This window comes from Rhinichthys klamathensis, unplaced genomic scaffold (assembly GCF_029890125.1).
Source record: "Rhinichthys klamathensis goyatoka isolate OS25496 unplaced genomic scaffold, OSU_Roscu_1.1 h1tg000656l_1, whole genome shotgun sequence".
NCBI classification, from domain to species: Eukaryota; Metazoa; Chordata; class Actinopteri; order Cypriniformes; family Leuciscidae; genus Rhinichthys; species Rhinichthys klamathensis.
In genome coordinates this window covers 309,172-329,533 of record NW_026607099.1, presented here as the reverse complement: position 1 = coordinate 329,533, position 20,362 = coordinate 309,172, and the positions used below count along the sequence as shown (strand labels likewise).

The following is a 20,362-nucleotide window of genomic DNA, read 5'->3' as shown; positions in this document are numbered from 1 at the left end:
AAACGAGTTAAATTCAGCTAAGCAGAAGAGCGTCGTTATTCAGCTCGAGTTCAGTTCAATACCAGTGTTGATGTTGCAAGATTGGTCGGTTATCTTGATTGGTCCAGCTCAATTCAGTTAAGTTTTGATCTCATCCAATAGTGTGAAAACAATTTGATGACATTACTGAATATTAAGTTCAGTAATACAAGTATTGTCCTAAAATGTTTTAAATGAATAGTTTGCCAAAATAAAGAAAAATAGAATACATTTTTGTCATCATTTAGTTGTTCCAAACCCTTTTGACTTTCTCTTTTAAAAAAGTGAAGTTTTGAGTTGAGCATTTAAACACATGGTAACACTGAAATGTGAGGCTTTTTGAATTTGCACATCAGATCTTTTTAGTGAGAAAATGACTTAAATTGTGGACTGTTTCTCACTCACATAAAGTTATTGTTTGATTCCGGGAGACTAACTCCGTTTCACAGACAAGGCTTAAGATGGTCTCAGACAAAAATGCATATTTGCGCTATTTGAACTGAAAGCAACTTAAACTGACATATGTTAAAATATGGCACTGCCATTGTTTGTCTCAAGATGCACATCAGTGATGTTTCCCCCCCAAAACACAAGGCCTTATCCTGGCTTAATCTAAGCCCTGTCTGTGAAACCAGGCCTGTAATGCCAATATGGACTGCTTTATTGTGCCTTTTTGAAGCTTGACATGTCCTGTGTAAGATACTGTTGCATGGAAAAGAGCAACTTGGACATTCTCCGCAACTTCTCCTCCTGTGTTCCAGAAGAAAGAAAGCCAAATAGGTTTGGAATTACATACGGATGAGTAAATGATGACACAGTTTACATTTTCAAGCATGTAATTGTCATGCCAAACAATGCATGGAATGCAACCTGCACTATGTTGGTTTTCTTTCACAAATGAGTCATCATCAGTGTCATTTATTAATAAGGTCAAACATGTTGTTTCCATCATGGCTTGACACAGTGAAGTTCTTTTTATTCCAATGCAGAGACAATCAGAGGAAACCACACAGCAATGCATTATGGGATATTATCAGTTACATTTGGGACAACCAACTGCAGAAATTTGCTTCTCAAATTTAATTCAATTATTGATGCTTTCGCTGCATTGGATTTTAAAGTTAAATTGTTAATGTTGACATTCAACTGTCAAAATGTATTCATTTTATCAAACACAAAATCACATTAAAAGACACCTGAATAAAGGGTTAATAACACAAAGTGTATAAATCATTCTGGATCGAATGATGTTCTCCATTGAGAGTTTGAAGACGTCAGAACTGAATGTTTACACTTCTCTCAGCATGAGGACAGAGACTGGCTGTGTCGAAAGTAAAGTAAGTCAATAAGTCGTCTATGTTTATGCATATGAGATATGCTATCTATCATTGTAACTTAAGTCCAGCTTTGCCACAGTTTTTCCTTACATTGGTTGTTTGGTCTATGCATCTGTTTGACTATACGGGCGACATGTATGCACATGAGATTTCATCTACCAGCAGGATTATACTCAGTAAATGATGCCTGATAACGCACAGCATTGTGGATGTGAAATAGATCAGAATAGAAGGATGATTGACACTTGATGTTTCTGCTCTGTAAATAAAAAGCTCAAATAGTTGCATAAACTGCTTAGACTATTCTTAAAAAAAGTCATTAATTTGTTCCTTCAAAACTGGTCCTAACTTTTTAAAGTCAGTTACATGACGGCCCGGTTTCACAGACAGGGCTTAGGTTAGACCGTAGTTCGTTTAGGACATTTAAGTATCTTTTATAAACGTGTTTTTAGAAAGAAACATCACTGATGTGCATCTTTAGGCAAGACAATGGCCGTGACATATTTTAAGATGTGTCAGTGTAAGTTGCTTTCAGTTAAAACAGCTCAAACATGCATTTTAGTCTGAGACTATCTAAAGCCTCGTCTGCGAAATCGGGGGGAAATGTTTAATTGGTCCAATTTGAATCAGAAAATTAAGACTGATTACCTCTTGTTTAAATGCTAGTTGGTCACACTAGTTCTCAAGACACTTGCCTTAACACACTGGCTAAGTTTATGCAATTATGTAAGAATTGGTTGTTAGAAAATATTACATAATGACTATTTAGAAAATGAGGGTATCATATTTACCAAGAGTTGGGCAAATGCATTACATCTCAGGTGAATGCAAATATTTCAGCTGCTAAAAATATTCACTAAAGTCTTATTTTAATTCTCATTAACACTGCAATGATTAATGCAAGGCGCCTCTGTCAACAGTATCTGCCTCATGAATAAATGTAAATGCGCATGAATAATTTCATTCAGATCTCGACATCTCTGTTTGCATGATGCACTTCTAACTGGGCCACATGTTTAGGCTTTGAACATACGAGTTTTAACAAAACTGTTTGCTTTTGCTATCCACAATCTGTTCGTAGGCATTGAGTAATGTGATCTTTATACCGTCCCCATGTTTTACTAGGCCATCGCTGACCGAAAACTACTATTTTTAACCACTCGACCTTTACCCATTGTGGAAAGATCAATGAAAACTGTCATTTTTTTCCAGATAACCCACTCAAAGAAATGTAACTTACATGAATTTATCGTAACACTAACAAAGCATGAAAAATACATTATGCACAATTTCCACAGCATCTTATATATACAGTACGGTGTTCATGGCACACGGCATCTGACATGACTGTGTAAACAGGAAGAGTGTGTGTGAGATCCATTCTGATGAAGATCATCACCATCATCACCATCATGACCAGCAGATGTTTGAAGAATAGACATCAGTTCTGTCGTCTGAGAACCATCACTCCCACATCACATCAATCGCTCTTCTTTTCCTCCGGTTCCATGACCGTCTTCTGGATCTCAAACATCTGCCCTATAGACACCTGTGGACAGTGACAGATCACGGCAAATTACTAGAGTTAACAAGCACTGAGATTAAAGTGTGTAAGTATAAAATCCGCCATTCTGATTGGTTGAAATATTCCAAGGGAGTTTGATTTTTTTTACACTTTTATAATTGTACAGCTATGAGGTAGTTCCATATTTGTGTGATTATAATAGACTGGTAAAATAAAAATATGTCTCTCACACACACACACACACACTTCATGTGCCTCATAATTTTATCATCAAAATAATTCTCCCCCGCTCTTGCAGCATCTCTTCTCTTCTCTGAGGACGAGGGCGGGGCTATAACCTGTCACTCACATGAGATCAGCCAATAGCAAACCACAACCATCCAACCAATTCCTCACAGACACAATCAAGCCCCGCCCTACATCTGTTCTTGTTCTAGAAGCCGTTTCACTCAGAAATACAGTGGTTCTTCTATGGCATTGTTGCGAAAATCTCTTCTTCAAATCCCTTTTGAACTCCCACATCTGACTCGTTGCTGATTGTAGACGCTGCTTCCACTTTTATTGATTCAATCAAATCCTGATGGAAAAATCAAGCCACGTCATACATTATTTTGTTGTTGAATAAATACAGTATGATATTTAGTCAAATTAAAAGAGGAACTAAAAACATTCAAAATGAATGCTCCACAGTTTAAAAGAAAAATACTGAGAGGCAAATTAAAACTGATTTTACTTCTTGAACCCAGAAAAACATGAGATTAATCACGGTTACATTTTTAACCTATTGGCACCCCTCCAAAAACAGCTTCTGTTCTTTTCTACATCCATGAAAACGAGTGGCACTTCGTTGCTCTGACAAGTTGCTCTGTATTGCTATGGTGTCAGGGAAGTGCACTAAAGTCCAAAGGATAGTTTGTAATCTTTATTTGTCCATGTTTTCAGCGGTCCTGAACGAGGCTAAATCAATACTGAACAGAGAAGTGGCCTTCATGATGAGCGAGGACAAACTGTGTGTATGAAAACTGAGTGTTCGAAACGTCCATCGTCACAACCGCAGGAAACAACAAACCAGTCAAACAGTGAGAATGAGACGCGAGTAAAAGAAGGAGTAGACACTGTTTGATAAAGAGCCGCAGTTCAAAACTTTTTGTCCAAGATGCTAATATGATATGCTAATATGCCAAGATGCAAGTGTGTGTGTGTGTGTAAAAATATAAGTTATGAGTAATTATTATAATAGTGGGAAGAAAAATATAGACTGTCAGCTTAATAGAAAGTAAATATTTTACAGATATTGAAATTTAATAGTAGCCTACTGTTAATAGTTTAAAAAAAAAAACGTTATACTAATATATCATCATCATCATCAGTGCTAGAAAAAATATACACTGTCAACTTAATATAAAGTTTTTAAATTAATTCACTTTGGTCTTAATGACAATATAAAAGCCAAGGATTTAATTTTGGAAACAACAGGTTGTCTTCACAATATGATCTTTAATATTTCCCTGTATGAATGGGTATTTATACATGAAAATACATATCTGCCTTTATACTTTAGGGTCCATCACAAGTACATCACATTTTGGTGTCCATTTTAGGGCATCAAAAAGCCAGAAACCCCTTCCCTTGCCTTTATATACCGATCAGTCAGAAGTAAAACATCTTTATCTTATGATTATATCTATCTTCAGTCCTGTTTATAATGAAACCAAGTGGCTGTTGTACGATAGATATGATTCAGCATAATCTTTCCCTAATTAAATATGTTAACACCTGACCGATGCTTCAGAACGCCAGCGCTCAAGTAAACACGTCTCAAAAAGAGCCAAGGAATACGGGGAATGTGAGGAGGATTTGCCTGGAGAAAGTGAGAGCGGAAGGAAAAGATGCAAGGTTGGTGAAGGGGAAACACGTGGCCATTCTTCACAGTGATGGCTCAGCAAAGACGAACATTAAGATCCATTTCTGAGCTCTGTAAATATTCCCAGCGTCCCCGTGACACGGGCCATCTGTCAGCTCCAGCCTCTCTCCCCGTGTCTCCTGTCCATAACCTCTCTTTAAAACAGAGGAGAGCCGGATCCCGAGGGAGCGAGGCCAGATGACTGATGGGATGACGAGGGAACAAGGTGCATTATGGTCCAGGTGCCAAACGGAGGAGTCAAGTAGCCAGCTGGTTTCAATTAAGGCAGGTATTTAGTCAAAATAAGGTCATATTGATGGTGTAAACAGCATAACACTTTATATAACACTGATGTTCAAACAGTAATTAATTAAACTAATTAAAAACGGTTCTTGTTTAGAAATGTGGGTTTTATTTCTACCTGTTCTAATTTTTTTATATTATTTAACTAGTAGTGTTATTAACTACAGGCTGTAGTCGTGAATTGGTTCATTCAGATGATTCATGCACAATAAATTCATTTCAGTCCCTGTACAATTTTAGATTTTCATTTTTAATGAATTTTTTTTTTTTTTTTTTTGTGTTTTCTAGCTGTACTGTAAATGTATGTTCATGACTAAAAGTGAATATAAAACTGTTATTTATCATTTATTGTTTGGAATGGAATATTTGTTAATATTATTATTACATGTCAAATAAATACTGGTCTGGTATTAAAAATAAATAAATGATCTGAATTATATATATTACTGTAGATTGGAGTTTGTTGTTAGCTTGTAGTTTGTAGCTTGTACACTGTAAAACGTTTTTTTTTTTAACAGTAAAAAGCAGTTGATTGGTTAACGGTACAGTAAGTTCCCTCACTCCATACAGTCAAAAACTGTAACAGATCTATGTTTTTTTGTTTCCTTTTTCTGGATCAAATGTTAAAACCATTTGAACACTGAATTATTGAACTGGTAGTGGCGATATAGAGTTGGTCCTAGAGACCCCGAATTACTATTCAGATTACTATTCATTACCATCACTACAAGTGTGACAATTTTCATCCTTTTCCTGCTTACGGTTCACAGGGCTGACATTGACTCCCATTGGGGAGGAATAATAATAATAAGAAAACAAATGGATACAATTTAAAACAAAAACAAAGTAAACAAAAGAAAATAATATAACAAAATGATAACAAAACCCAAAGCAAACAAAACAAGACAAAACCAAAGTAAACAAAAGACAAAACACAAAACAAAACCAAAGTAAACAGAAGAAATGAAAAAGATAACAACAAAAAACAAGACAAAACCAAAGTAAATAAAATAAACAAAACACAAAAAAACAAAAGTAAACAAAAGAAAAGACAAGAAAAAGATAACAACAAAAAACAAGACAAAACCAAAGTAAACAAAAGAAAACAAAATGAAAAATAAAAAACAATACAAAACCAAAAGAAACAAAAGAAAAGAAAACAACAGAAAAAAATAAAAACAAGACAAAAACAAAACAAGGAACAAAACAAAACTATGGTGCATATGGGAGTATAAACTCTAACAAAGTACTTACCCAATAATAATCATAAGACATTTTAATGCTTTAAAGACACTTAAAGAGGTCATATAATGGTACATGCACTTTTACAAGTTGATTGTACTGAAATGTGTGTTGGCAGTGCCTGTACACAGCCATCATATAATGATAAAAATCCATCCAGTGGTTTTGTTTTAATCTCCTTATATGTTTTTCCATTTCAAATCGAGCCTTTCGACCGTGTGACGTCACACGGTCGGACGCCCCTCCCACGATTGTTGATTGACAGCAGCGTTTCAACACAGACCCGCCCTGAGCGAGTGTCATCATAGTCCGTCATTGTTGATATGCTGGAGCAGAATGGCGTCTAAGCGATTGTGGTGTTCTGCTCTTGGGTGTAATAACGAACACAGTCATTTTGATGTTCCTAAATCCGAACCGCTGAAGACGCAGTGGCTGAGTTTTGTTTTCGAAGGGAATATTCCCCACGAGCAACGTCAATGCTCTCATGTTTGCGCGATTCGCGAATCTTTTCTCCCCAGCTGGTTTTGCTAAGAAGCTGCTCCTGAAAAAAGAATCGGTACCAACTCTTCGTGTTCCTGCTGCACCTCCAGAAGAAGTGAGTGTAACATTTTATTAATCTTTATATTAATCTTTGCAAATCGCTAGCTGCACGCTTCACGCTTCACGATGAATGCGTCTAAGGTTTACACTCAGGGTACATTACGGCATGTTTTCTATGTACGACGTTCTCAATATAATCCACGTTTATAATGAACAACGCGTTATGGTTATTGTGTTACAAACTGAGTATATATACATCAGTAAACACATAGCGTTCGTACATCTCACTAAGTTACTCTAACGTTACCCTGCCAGTACATACAAAAATAGATCAAAGTGACATTACGTTAACCAACCATTCAGAAACGTCCTGTTCGAGCCTTGATTGTCGAACTTCTTCGGGGCCGTCATCTTGTTCCGGGTCCGACTCCGGTATAAACTGATACGGTTGCACAGATGTGTCCTCAGAGACTCCCGCTGTCATTCTCTCTCCAAAATATGCAGGGCTCCAGACTAACTTTTCCACTGGTTGCACTGGTGCTACCAACTTTCTCAGTTGGTCGCACCAGCATATGATTTGGTCGCACCTTTTTTTTTTTTTTTTTGCTACATGCCATGGGATTAATCAATGCATGCTGATGAATAGTGGTTTTAATGGACCAAGGCTAGCAAAGGCTTTCTGGGTTGCAGCAGAAATACCTGTAATATATTAATTATCATTGCCAAATTTCAGGATTTTCATGGATTTTGGACAGTAATTTTAATCTGTAATTTTAAGCATTTTACATTTGAATTATATACAATCTATCTATTTACATTTGAATCATATTCTATCTATCTATCTATCTATCTATCTATCTATCTATCTGTCTATTATCATCTTTCTATCTTTTAAAAATCATTAAACATTCAAATGTATGCATTACATTTTAAAAGATTAGAGTATTATAATAAACTGATACAGATTTTTCGTTATCAAAGTTTATAGTTGTAACAAAAAGCAGAAATCTCACACTCCTTACCTTCTGCATTTTATAATAATTTCCTTTTCCTCTGTCGAGCGATCATGAGTAATCGCTCGACAGAGGAAAATATAACCGCTGAAAAGACGTAGGAGGAAGGGGCTCTGTGATTCGTGAGACCATTTTTATATGCCTTAATTCGTGAATTCGTAATTGGCGCGTTTCACCATCAGTGTGCAATGCGCGTGACGTCTACGTTCGTCAATAAATAAACTGCACGTGTCTTGCGGAAGAACATTGTAGACGGAACTACTCTCCGTTAATGTCTGTGGCGAGTCACGCGGGCACTGGGCTACTCCGCAGCCGAGACGACCCCGGGATAAAATAGTCCGAATATAAACACTTATTATAGGCGTACCGTAGTGATTTAGAATAAGTCAAAAACACGGTTTGGAAAATGGATTCATGATGAGTAGCCTACTCGTTCATTTTGAACATACGGACTGCAGCAGCTGATACAACGGCGTTCTGTTGCTCAAGCATCCACTCGCACAAATGCGACCACTTAAAGGTGCAGTGTGGGATTTTTAGCGGCATCTAGTGGTGAAACTTGCAAATTGCAAACAGCAAGTCACTCGCGGCCTATCCCTCGGTTTTCAAACTCGAATGAGAAGCTACGGTGGCCGACGTAAGACAAAATATGTCGTCGTCTGAGTCAGCAGCAGAGAGTAGTAAGTCAAGCAATGAGGTTTCTTTAGCGCTGTTTGTTCGCTTTCGGCTACGGTAGAAACATACCTTCAGACCTTCATAGAAGGGGATTCCCGCGCCTATGTAGATATAAATGTCTCATTCTAAGGTAATAAAAACATAACGGTTCATTAAGTAAGGTCTTTATACACCACTGAAAACATAGTTATGGATTTTATATTGCATCTCTGTCAATAGATCCTCAGAAATATTACACAATGCACCTTACATAATATAATAATCAGCTGATTGTCTCACGAACGTAACCAGCACATTCTCCCCACATAGCAAACCCATAATACAGCGAGGGAGAAGAACCACATGAAACTATGCAACTATATATTTTTTCTAACAGGGTAGTGAAAGTTTAGCTGGCTAATATGAGCTGTTACTGTGGCTGAGCTGGTTAAAGCGTTAAGCCTTGTTTAAACTCGATGCGTCCGCATGAGCCCAAAGGTGCGTGCGGCAAAAATAACGTGATTGTGACAGCGCGCGCACCTCCGCATCCCCTAGACACCACTTACTACACACAATAGGCTTTTTTTCTCTGATTTTGGAAACTCGATCGACTTAAAATGCTTCCAAGATCGACGGGTTGGTGATTCCTGTAACTGTTTTACGGTCAATGACAAGAGTAGCCTACTAATCAGCTGTCTCACGAACTTAACCAGCACATTTATCCCCACATAGCAAAGCCATAACACAAGAACTAAGTTACATGAAACAATCCAACTACATATTTACACCACTGACAAGGGAAAAGTCACTACTCACTGTGTTTATGACTAGCTTCTTCTAGCTTCCTGCGGCTTCTCTTTCAATGTAGTGACGAAACGCGCTCTGTAGCGCTGTGTGTTCGCTGTCGGCTACGGTAGAAACATGATGTCACAATATGGCGACCTTCATAGAAGGGGATTCCCGCGCCTATGTAGATATAAATGCCTCATTCTAAGGTAATAAAAACATTACGGTTTATTAAGTAAGTTCTTTATACACCACTGAACACATAGTTATGGATGTCATATTGCATTTCTGTTAATAGATACTCAAAAATGTTACACATTGCACCTTTAACATTTTAACTCGCACATTCTCAAAAAATGGTCGCATATGCACTGAAACGGCGTGCTGAAAACAGAGCTGTTTTTGACCAGGTAAAATGGGCGTTTTCTTACAATACTAATAAGAATTTTTAATTGAAGTATATTACAAACTTTTCAATTAAAGAATCAAATTAACTTGTATGGAAATGGCATTATATGACCCCTTTAAAGAGCCTGGTTCTGAACCAAACTGGATATTCAGTGAAGAGTTTCGTGAACAGGCCTGTGCTATATGCAGTGTGCAGGGCAGTGTGTGTGCAGTGTGCAGGGCAGTGTGTGTGTGTGGAGTCGTGTCCTCTGCCAGAGCTGGAGTCACTCCTGAGTTTGTGCTGTGCCATCACAGACGTCAGCAAAGCATGCTGGGAACAGCACACTCCAGGGAGACACCTGTGCAAACTCATCCAGAACACACTCATCTCTCAACATCAGCAATATCTGACCAGAGACTGACCTCAGAGCAACACCTGCCATAATCAATGAGTGAAACCATACTTTATCAGCTTCTGAAAGACACATCCTGCAATATGACTGGAGTTTAACAGCACTGGGACGTTTCACAGTGTGAGTGTTTGATCAGAGTATGACAGTAATATATATGGATTTAGGTAAATTGGCTGATATCTGGTTATTTGAGACTCGGCATGGACTGAGAGCCATATCTGTTCACTTCTCATTTCCAAATTATTTTCTTTCAAAATCTTTTTTTTTTCCTCATTTTTAATTATTATTTATTAAATATATCAGTTATACTGGCCATCAGCAACCCTGTTTTGTAAATATATTGCTATTAATGGCACCAGCCATTGAAAAATAGGTAAGGAGAAATAAATAAAACAATAAAAAAAAACAATAATTAGAAAACATAATAAAAATATTATTTTATTTTATAATATTTTAAATTGTAATATCAATAATTGTATTTGTATTATTATGCAATTATATATGCATATATTATTGTAACTATATATTATTATTATTAATACAATTATTCTTCTAACACAAGTTAACATAATAATAATAATAAATATATTTTGCGTATATTGCTGCATTTAGGAAGGTCAAGGTTCAAACTGTTTTTGAGTTTCATTATTATTATTATTATTTTATTATACAAGTATATGGTAAAATATTATTACATTATTATTATATATTATCATACTATTATTATTATATTATTTAAATTATTAAAATACAAGGTAACATAATAATAATATTGTGCATATATTGCTGCATTTTGGAAGGTCAAAGTGCAATCTGTTGGCAGAATTCTAATGTGCTTGCGTTATTCAGCCTGAGGGTGGCGCTCTAATGATGATTGACATGCACAACAAACACGAATGTGATCAAAGAATTGCCTAAATGTAGTATTTATTGCCCCCGAATGTTGTTTTAGAATGTTGCAAGTTGTGTAGAAATTCCAGTGAGAAAAATAAATGTCTATTTTCGGAACAAACACAACAGAACTACTGTATATAAAGGCTATTCACATGAGCACATTTAAACTAAAGGGTTTATACTTTCATTAATTTGATACGCTTCTCCACATAGTAAGAACATACAAGCCAACTATTTACTGACCTGATGCAGACTGAAATACACACGGCTGAAGTGACTGATATTGTCTTGTTCTGGAGCGTGGTGATTACCTCAGTAACATGAAAATAAATAAGCGAGGCAGTTTGAAATCTGCCCCACTAGCTCTCTATGAGAGCGCGCTGCAGTTCCCGTTTTCACCACAGATTAGCGCTGTAGAGCTGTGGAGGCTCAGAGACTCGCTGCCCCGCTTAGTATCATGAATACATGCCTGCCGAATCCATGCGCTACATTTTAATATATCCTGCTCACTTTTACGAAAATACGTAAAATATGTGTTGCAGAATGCTGAACACATTTACAAGGTATTATTAATTCAGTGTATATAGAGGTATGTGTTAGGATGAATATTTAAGTGGGGCTCTATTACAGGCTGGTTCAATGTACTACTGGCATTTAGGGCTGCAGCTATCGATTCTTTTTGTAATCGATTAATCTAGCACGTAATCGATCGATTAATCGAGTAATCGAGTAATCGATAAAAAAAAAAATTTGTGTGTGTTTTTAAACAACCAAAACAAATAATGCATAACGAAAATGATGTGGCTGTAAAATTATCAACCATTTGGCTTTTATTTCACAAAAAAAAAAAAAAAAACTGGTATTTATTCCAACTTCAACATTTGGCTCCAAAACTAAGCCTATTTATTGCCTATATAAGTGCCAACAATGTTATATGCTCAATTACTTTGGTAGCCGATTAAAATGTCTTCCCCAAAAGTACGAGTGGATTTGGAGAAGCAGGCTGGGGAATTTCATTTTTTGTTGTTGTCTAACTATCTGGACATACAAACAAGGTCTCGCAAAAACTGCAATACAATATTTGTTCTGTTGCGTGGCTACATAAAAGTTTAAGCATATGTGATGCAGGGATTCACACACCGAACGCAAATTTAATTATTTGCGCAAGTAGATTACATATAAAGTCAATGCAAAGACGCGAATAGACGCATCATTCGCGCCGGGCGTCACGAATGACGCGAATTGGGAGACGCTTTTGCTGCGAACGTCTTCCGCGCAAGTTGAAAAATTTGAACTCGAGCGAATGTTCAAGCGTCTCTAACTAGACGCGATAGACGCGTATTTGACGCTCTATTCGCGTTCGTGTGAACACACCATTTGGGTTACCTTGTTTCAGCGACGCTTGGTGAGACAGCATGGAGTGGATGTTTTCGGTTCAGATTCTGAATCATTGAAGTCGTACTGTTGTGGTATGCCAGGTCTACTTTGCAGTCAGGGCCGGATTAACCATTAGGGCAACTGGTCACTTGCCCAGGGGCACATGACATCTAAGGGGCCCTGCGCACCGGCGTCAAATATTATGTTAGATCACGTTATAAACGCAGTCCTCACTTTCCTAATTATATGCATATTTTTGCAACCCATTCGATCAAAATATAATGTTAAATCGCGTCAAAAACAGCGTCTGTATTCCTGCGCAGTGAGCGAGAGCGAGCTATCATGTCGACTCGCGTCGCGTGACTTGACGCTCTGAAATTTAAAGGGAAGGAGAAGCAGTTGCCTACGGTTGCCTAACATAAAGGTCTCGACTGTTTAGCGTTATATTTTGTCAACGAAGTCAAATTGAAACTGTGATATTGCTTCGTGCCGTTATAAAACAGCAAAAGACTTTAAGTAGCCTAGGCATTCTGTTTGTGCTGCGTGATTTAAATAGAAGTGCGCACTTTGCTCACGCGATCAGCATGGTGATCTGGTGTTTTCTCCAAAATGAAAGCTCAAGGGTTTATTTCTGGCAATTAAAGAAATTAGGACAAAAGTATTGTACTTTTCCTATACTGTGTAATGTAATGCAAAATACTTAGGCTACATTTATAGGAGGTATATGATTTTACGTCATAGGAATAATTATATAAATCATTATTATAATAATTGTTTGGCATCCTAAAACACCAGTGATAATGTAATGCAGACTGAGGCCCCATCCACACTACTGCGTTTTAGTTTAGAAACGGAGAATTAAAACGAATACGATCTCCGTCCACACCAGCGTTTTAGCTGCGTATTAGAATTGATCTCCGTCCACATTAAAACGACTGAAAACGCGGATCACGTGACCATTCACCAACACTGGGCATGCGCGTGCCGGTGTAAACACAACTTCATTGATAAAATTATCCCACCATGCTCTGGGTTAACCCCAAACCGGCGCTCCATGTACGGTCAACGCCGCCGGTGCACACGGGAATTGTCACAGATCGCTGGAATAATAGCTTCACCCCGGCGCATGTAGGCAGTTATAGCGCTGTAAAATGCAGAATTTACTTGTACAACAGCTGCTAGCAAAGATATACGCCATGACTGATGACACCCAATCATAGAGCCGAGCGTGAGCCTCTACTACGTCATCGTTTCTAAAGTCCTCCGTTTGGACCCGTCTACACTAAAACGCCCTCCGGAGATTCAAAACGAAAAACGGATCGGCAGCGTTTCTAAACTTCTCCGTTTTGGGTCTCCGTTTTTAAACGAAAACGCAGTAGTGTGGACGGGGCCTGAGACTCTATATCATAACTAAAAAGATGTTTGAGCCCTCTTTAATGTCCAGGTAAGTCAATGCTTTTTCTTGGTTCAATGTGCACAGTTCATGGGTTAAAGCCGGTTGAAGCTCTTAATTGTGAGCTCTCAAAGTGCACCAGATTGATGCATTTAACCTTAAAATGTACAAAATTTTCTTGCGGGGGAACATGCCCCCGAACCCCCCTAGAGGGATAGAGTTCCACCCAACATTGTTTTTTAAAATCCTATGGGAAACACAGATCATTTATGAAGTAATATGTACAACAAAGTTCCTTTTAAGTCAGTAATACAGTTAATGCCAAATTAAAATGTCCTTGGACAAACTACATTTGGCCTGCCTAAGGGGGGGCCTACAAGACATTGTGCCCAGGGCCCTCTGAATTCTTAATCCGGCCCTGTTTGCAGTAGACACATTGCAGTGTTGTTTTTGGCAGCCCTTTTAGTTTTAGTCTTAGTCTTTTGGACGAAAATGCTTTTTAGTTTAAGTCACATTTTAGTCACTTTAAAACGTAATAGTTTTAGTCGAAGAAAACAAAAAAAGGTTTTAGTCAAGTTTTAGTCGAAAACGCAAAAAGGTTTTAATCAAGTTTTAGTCAATTTTAGTAAAAAAAATATTTAAAAAAAAGTTTTTAAAAATAGAGAAAATAAAATGTGGCTGTGTCAAAATTGGTATCAAGTTCAAAAATAGAAAAGAAATAAAAGTGTCACTTTGCAGTCTGTTAAAAAAAAGAAAAGAATAGAAATCCATTTGGCAAGACAGGTCTATTTATCCCTGCATCAGTGGCTGCAATGAGCCTGTTTTGAATTGCACAATTTCTCAAAAGTCAAGCTCAATGTTCAGCTGAGATCTGTACATTGTTTTCAGTGAAACTGAAACAGCTGAAAAGCCCATCTCACAGAGATATGATGTGGCAAAGGGAAGAAGAATGCACGCAGCTCTCTGCCTTTAGCCTACTTAAAAACGTGATATATATATTTTTTAAATAGATAAAATAGACATAACATAGGCTACTGTGTTTGATATGGGATTAAAATGATGGGTAGTGTATGGGCAGTGTATAAGATATAAACTAATGATAATTACTTTAATATTCCTTTGTTCCGATCAGAGCATGTGAGCGGAGAGCGCATTTCTGAATATCCCTCCGCTCGCTCATTCAGCTCAGGCTCGCGCGCTCAACACAGAATGGCCTGCTGGTTCGAGAATATGTGGAATAAGAGCTGCCTCCGACTAAAGTTTTTATTCTAGTCGACTAGCAGTTGTTCATTTAAGCCATTAGTGGACAAATAGCTCCTTTATATTAATTTAATTACTTAAATAGGCTATACGGGATATTGAGCGTTATAGCCGCACTTAAGCGCACGACCGCACGCATAAAGCTTGCCACAAAGAACCGGCAAAAGTAATGATTATGAATGTGTAAAAAAAATAGCAAGGAGACATTTAATTGTTTATTAATAAACTGGTGTTTTCGGTGTCGCTGCAAAGAATTTGACGATGCGGACTCGCCATGAACAAAAAGGCATAAAACGGAAAATTTCCTCCCGTTTTGGAGGAGACCTGTCACGCCAGTGGGGCGCGCCCCACACTTTGAGAACCGCTGGATTATACTGAAACTGAAAGTAGCCTATGTCCATAAATCATCTCGTCGTTTCCGACCACCAAGCCCGTTTATTGGCTTCGCCGCCATGGTCCTTCGAAGATGTGTGGTGTGTGACTAGCCGCAGCCGCAGGTGTGTTGTTGTGTGGAATCTGGTGCGCGCGCGGCATGGGTACCCAAAACTAGGGATGGGCATTTTTAAAAAAATATTGCATTCGAATATTCGGGCTCATAAAAATCGAATATTCGAATATTCGTTTATTTAAATTACGTTTAATGAAAAAGACGTTATTTTTTAAGTTAAATTTTTTTTCACGTTTTTGTCATCATTTCTGAACAAGCTTACAATTAGGCAATATACACAACAAGCTTACAATATATGTTAAAGTTTTCTTTTAGTTGAAAACATTAAACAGTAGGCCTATGTGTAAACAAAAAATATAAAAAACAAAAGCATTAATAAAAGCATGCTTAAGCAGCGCGAACGGAAAAAAACGCCTGTTGCTGCAAAAAAATGCCTAATAAAGCAGATTGCGCCAGATATCGTACAGAACGTACACACACACGAGTCAGCATATGATTATCGTGTTTATATTGTTTCACGTTTTTATTGAGAAAAACAATATCCACATGCAGGGGCGCCGCCAGCAATTTATGCTCGAGAGAGAAAAGGCACTTTGCTGACAGACGCTTCAGAGACACAAAGATAACGGTGTTCGTTTCTAACAGCACTTTGCGTTTTCTGTTCTTAAACCGGTCTCCCTCAACGAAACCTAAAGGAAGTATATTAGGCTAGTGACAATGCCCCCGAATTTTTGAGATACCCCTACCGGAGGTAGAACTAAACCCAACAATGTTTTTCCTCATCTCTAAGGTCTCCCATATATGAAATGGATTCTTGGCTAAAAATATTTTACTGTTAAGATTGTTAAATTAATAGATATTTTTATACACACCAAAACAAAAAAAGGACTAAAATATAGCCTGTCCATATGGGGGTTAAGGCATATAAACTAGTGCAGATCAATCACACAAGCTCTGAGAGCTTTGAAACTTGGCATGTTTGTTGTCAGGAAGTTGCTTTAACTACTAGAAAAGACTGGATGTGAATATCTTTATGTATGTAATAAATAGAGACATATAAACACATACCTAAAATAAGCGGACATGCACATATTGAATTTCTATGCAGAATGTTTTCATTTACTTTGTGGTTGCTTTGCCGGGGATTATCATAGAAACACATATGATGGCTTATTGGAAAGGTGGGGTTGTGCTGAATCCAGCAATACCAACTATGTAAATATTTATAGCATGACAAATCAGAGTGTCCTGTCACTCAATGTATGAGGTGTCCAAAATGAAAGAAAACGGAACACTGACAAAATAGTCTCAAATCCAAATCTCATTATCAGTGCTGAGAAGAATGTTGAGTAGTAAGTTACATTAGGTAAGTGCTGATCTATATTGATGATACATTTAATAATGATACATTTCATAAGGCACAGTATACTATACAATTCATATTAAACACAGATCCAATTGAATCAGGTTAACATTGGAATGGAACACTTTTATTAAAATATGTATATCCACTTGAATTTTGTTTTGGTCAAGTCATTACTGAATAATGGAAAATAATATTGTTAGCTTTTGTCTGTCCAGACCAGAAGTGGGCAGTAGAGCCTACACTGCTTACTTCACTCCATTGGTGTGATCATTGATTAGATAAGAATAAGATAGTAGATATATTTGATTTGATAAGCGTATTGTGGTCTAGTGAGTTGACTACTGTTAAGCTAATGGTTGGATCCAGCTGTAGCTATCTACTTGATTGTCTTTATTGATATCTTCCTAACCAGACAGGTAAATCGTTACAAATATTATGTCATATGGAAAGGCTGACCTAGCCTAATACAAGTAGCTTAATAGCTAGTTGTAGAAACTACTTAGTCTAGCTAAGAAATTACTTACCCCTCTGACTAATGTTGCAGGTGTAATTCAACTTGATTTGCATTTCAATGAAAATTCTGAAATGTATATCATTTTTCCTTTTCACTAGTCTCTTGAATTATGGAGAATGTCTTACAGACATTGGATCCAAAGCTTTGTATAATTTGTGGGAAACATTTTGAAAAGGGCAAGAAAATGCCCCCCATGTCCAAAACCCAACAGTAGAAGGCCTCCAACGCATACTTACTCTTGCTCAGCAGAGAGATGATGATTTCCATAAAGATTATGGCTCCATATACAGATGACATACTTTCCTCCAAAATCAAAGTTTCATATCATGTATCATGTAGAGCGAACTACTGCAGTAAGACAAAAATCAGTGAGCAGCAGCAAGTTGCAAATGTTGAGAGTGAGAGCACATCTGCACCAAGAAGGCTGAGTAGGACTGATACAACATCATTTAAAATATGGACAGATTGTTTCATTTGTGGGAAGGCCAGCGCTAGACCAGAAGCTCTGACAGCCATTTCGACTGGTACAGGCACAAGTACCAGAGACAAGGTCCTTCGGGCAGCTTCTGAAAGGCTTGATAAAGATGTACATCTTCGAATTTTTTCATGTCCAGATCTCTTTGCATATGATGCCAAATACCATAAAATGTGCCTTGCACACTACATCTCTGAACGAAATATAATAGCTGCCAGACGAAGAAAAGAATCAGAAAAGCAGACCAATGTCTATGACAAAGCCTTTATAAAGCTCACTGAAGACATTGATAAAACAGTATTGTCCAAATATATGAAAGTGAGGACTCTCAACTCTTTGACTGATAGCTATGACAACATACTAAAGACCATTGCTGAGGAAGAAGGTGTGTCCATAGTTCAACACAAGAAATATACACTCACCGGCCACTTTATTAGGTACACCTGTCCAACTGCTCGTTAACACTTAATTTCTAAGCAGCCAATCACATGGCGGCAACTCAGTGCATTTAGGCATGTAGACATGGTCAAGACAATCTCCTGCAGTTCAAACCGAGCATCAGTATGGGGAAGAAAGTTGATTTGAGTGACTTTGAACGTGGCATGATTGTTGGTGCCAGAAGGGCTGGTCTGAGTATTTCAGAAACTGCTAATCTACTGGGATTTTCACGCACAACCATCTCTAGGGTTTACAGAGAATGGTCCGAAAAAGAAAAAAACATCCAGTGAGCGGCAGTTCTGTGGGCGGAAATGCCTTGTTGATGCCAGAGGTCAGAGGAGAATGGCCAGACTGGTTCGAGCTGATAGAAGGGCAACAGTGACTGAAATAACCACTCGTTACAACCGAGGTATGCAGCAAAGCATTTGTGAAGCCACAACACGCACAACCTTGAGGCGGATGGGCTACAACAGCAGAAGACTCCACCGGGTACCACTCATCTCCACTACAAATAGGAAAAAGAGGCTACAATTTGCAAGAGCTCACCAAAATTGAACAGTTGAAGACTGGAAAAATGTTGCCTGGTCTGATGAGTCTCGATTTCTGTTGAGACATTCAGATGTTAGAGTCAGAATTTGGCGTAAACAGAATGAGAACATGGAACCATCATGCCTTGTTACCACTGTGCAGGCTGGTGGTGGTGGTGTAATGGTGTGGGGGATGTTTTCCTGGCACACTTTAGGCCCCTTAGTGCCAATTGGGCATCGTTTAAATGCCACGGCCTACCTGAGCATTGTTTCTGACCATGTCCATCCCTTTATGGCCACCATGTACCCATCCTCTGATGGCTACTTCCACCATGTCACAAAGCTCTAATCATTTCAAATTGGTTTCTTGAACATGACAATGAGTTCACTGTACTAAAATGGCCTCCACAGTCACCAGATCTCAACCCAATAGAGCATCTTTGGGATGTGGTGGAACGGGAGATTCGCATCATGGATGTGCAGCCGACAAATCTGAGGCAACTGTGTGATGCCATCATGTCAATATGGACCAAACTCCCTGAGGAATGCTTCCAGCACCTTGTTGAATCTATGCCACGAAGAATTGAGGCAGTTCTGAAGGCAAAAGGGGGTCCAACCCGTTACTAGCATGGGGTAGCTAATAAAGTGGCCGGTGAGTGTAGATCCTGGAAACTAAAGGAAAAGCTGATACAGCATGACAAAGACAGGCTTGTATTTGTTCCACGTCCCCGACAGTCAGATCTGATCTGCTCAGATAGTATGGCCATAGGTTGTGCACTGAGGGAAGATGCTAAACTCACAGAAATAACAGTAGACTGTGAGACAACACTTCCACAGAAAAGTCAGAGTCTTGCCGAAATCCAAATATTACACAGGGCTGCAGACATATTGAGGAAAAGCATGGAGCAGGTAGAGCATGACAGTCAATCATATGTCAGCAGTGACCGCCTATCACGTCTCCAATGCAGCAAGTATGTACCCAACATCCTGTATGACTTTGTCAACTGGTGTGTTGATTCACATGCCCACAGAGATTACCAAAGATGTGATGATGACCCAGCTTCAAAGGACAATCTGTGTGTTATTGCAATCTATCATGAACTCATTGGACAGAGCTGTCACATCCATACGCCAATCACACTGGGACTTGCCATTTTTATACATCATGAGTTTGGTAGTAAGACACTCGTCAATGGGCTCAGTGCAATGGGGCACTGTGTTTCCTATACAGAGGTTAGGCACTTCCTCACATCTGTTGCAGCAGACCAGATATCAAGGACAGAGAGTGGTGTCTACATCCCAACTGGCCTCACTGGAGTCACTTAACATGGAATTGTTGATGCAGCCATCGACAACTTTGACCAAAATGAAGACACTCTGGATGGGAAGCGTACAACTCATGCTATTGTTGTGTTCCAAAGAGGACACGTCTCCACAGCAAATAAATGCCTAGCACGGGTTCCACAGAGGTCCCTCACCACATTAAACACGTTGGATATGAATGGAGATAAACTTTTCTTGTCCATTCTTTTTTCTTTTTAGATCTTTA

General features: G+C 38.3%; 1 protein-coding gene across 1 annotated transcript in view; it reads right to left on the bottom strand.

Annotated features, from left to right (window-relative positions):
* Positions 1–2,672: 2,672 nt before the first annotated feature.
* LOC130076506 (LYR motif-containing protein 4A) overlaps positions 2,673–20,362 on the bottom strand; it is a 109,435-nt gene continuing 91,745 nt past the window's right edge. Inside the window, exon 3 of the mRNA XM_056241602.1 lies at positions 2,673–2,904. Within this exon, the coding sequence (XP_056097577.1) occupies positions 2,836–2,904 (69 nt within the window). The 3' untranslated portion in view covers positions 2,673–2,835. The remainder of the gene's footprint in view (positions 2,905–20,362) is intronic.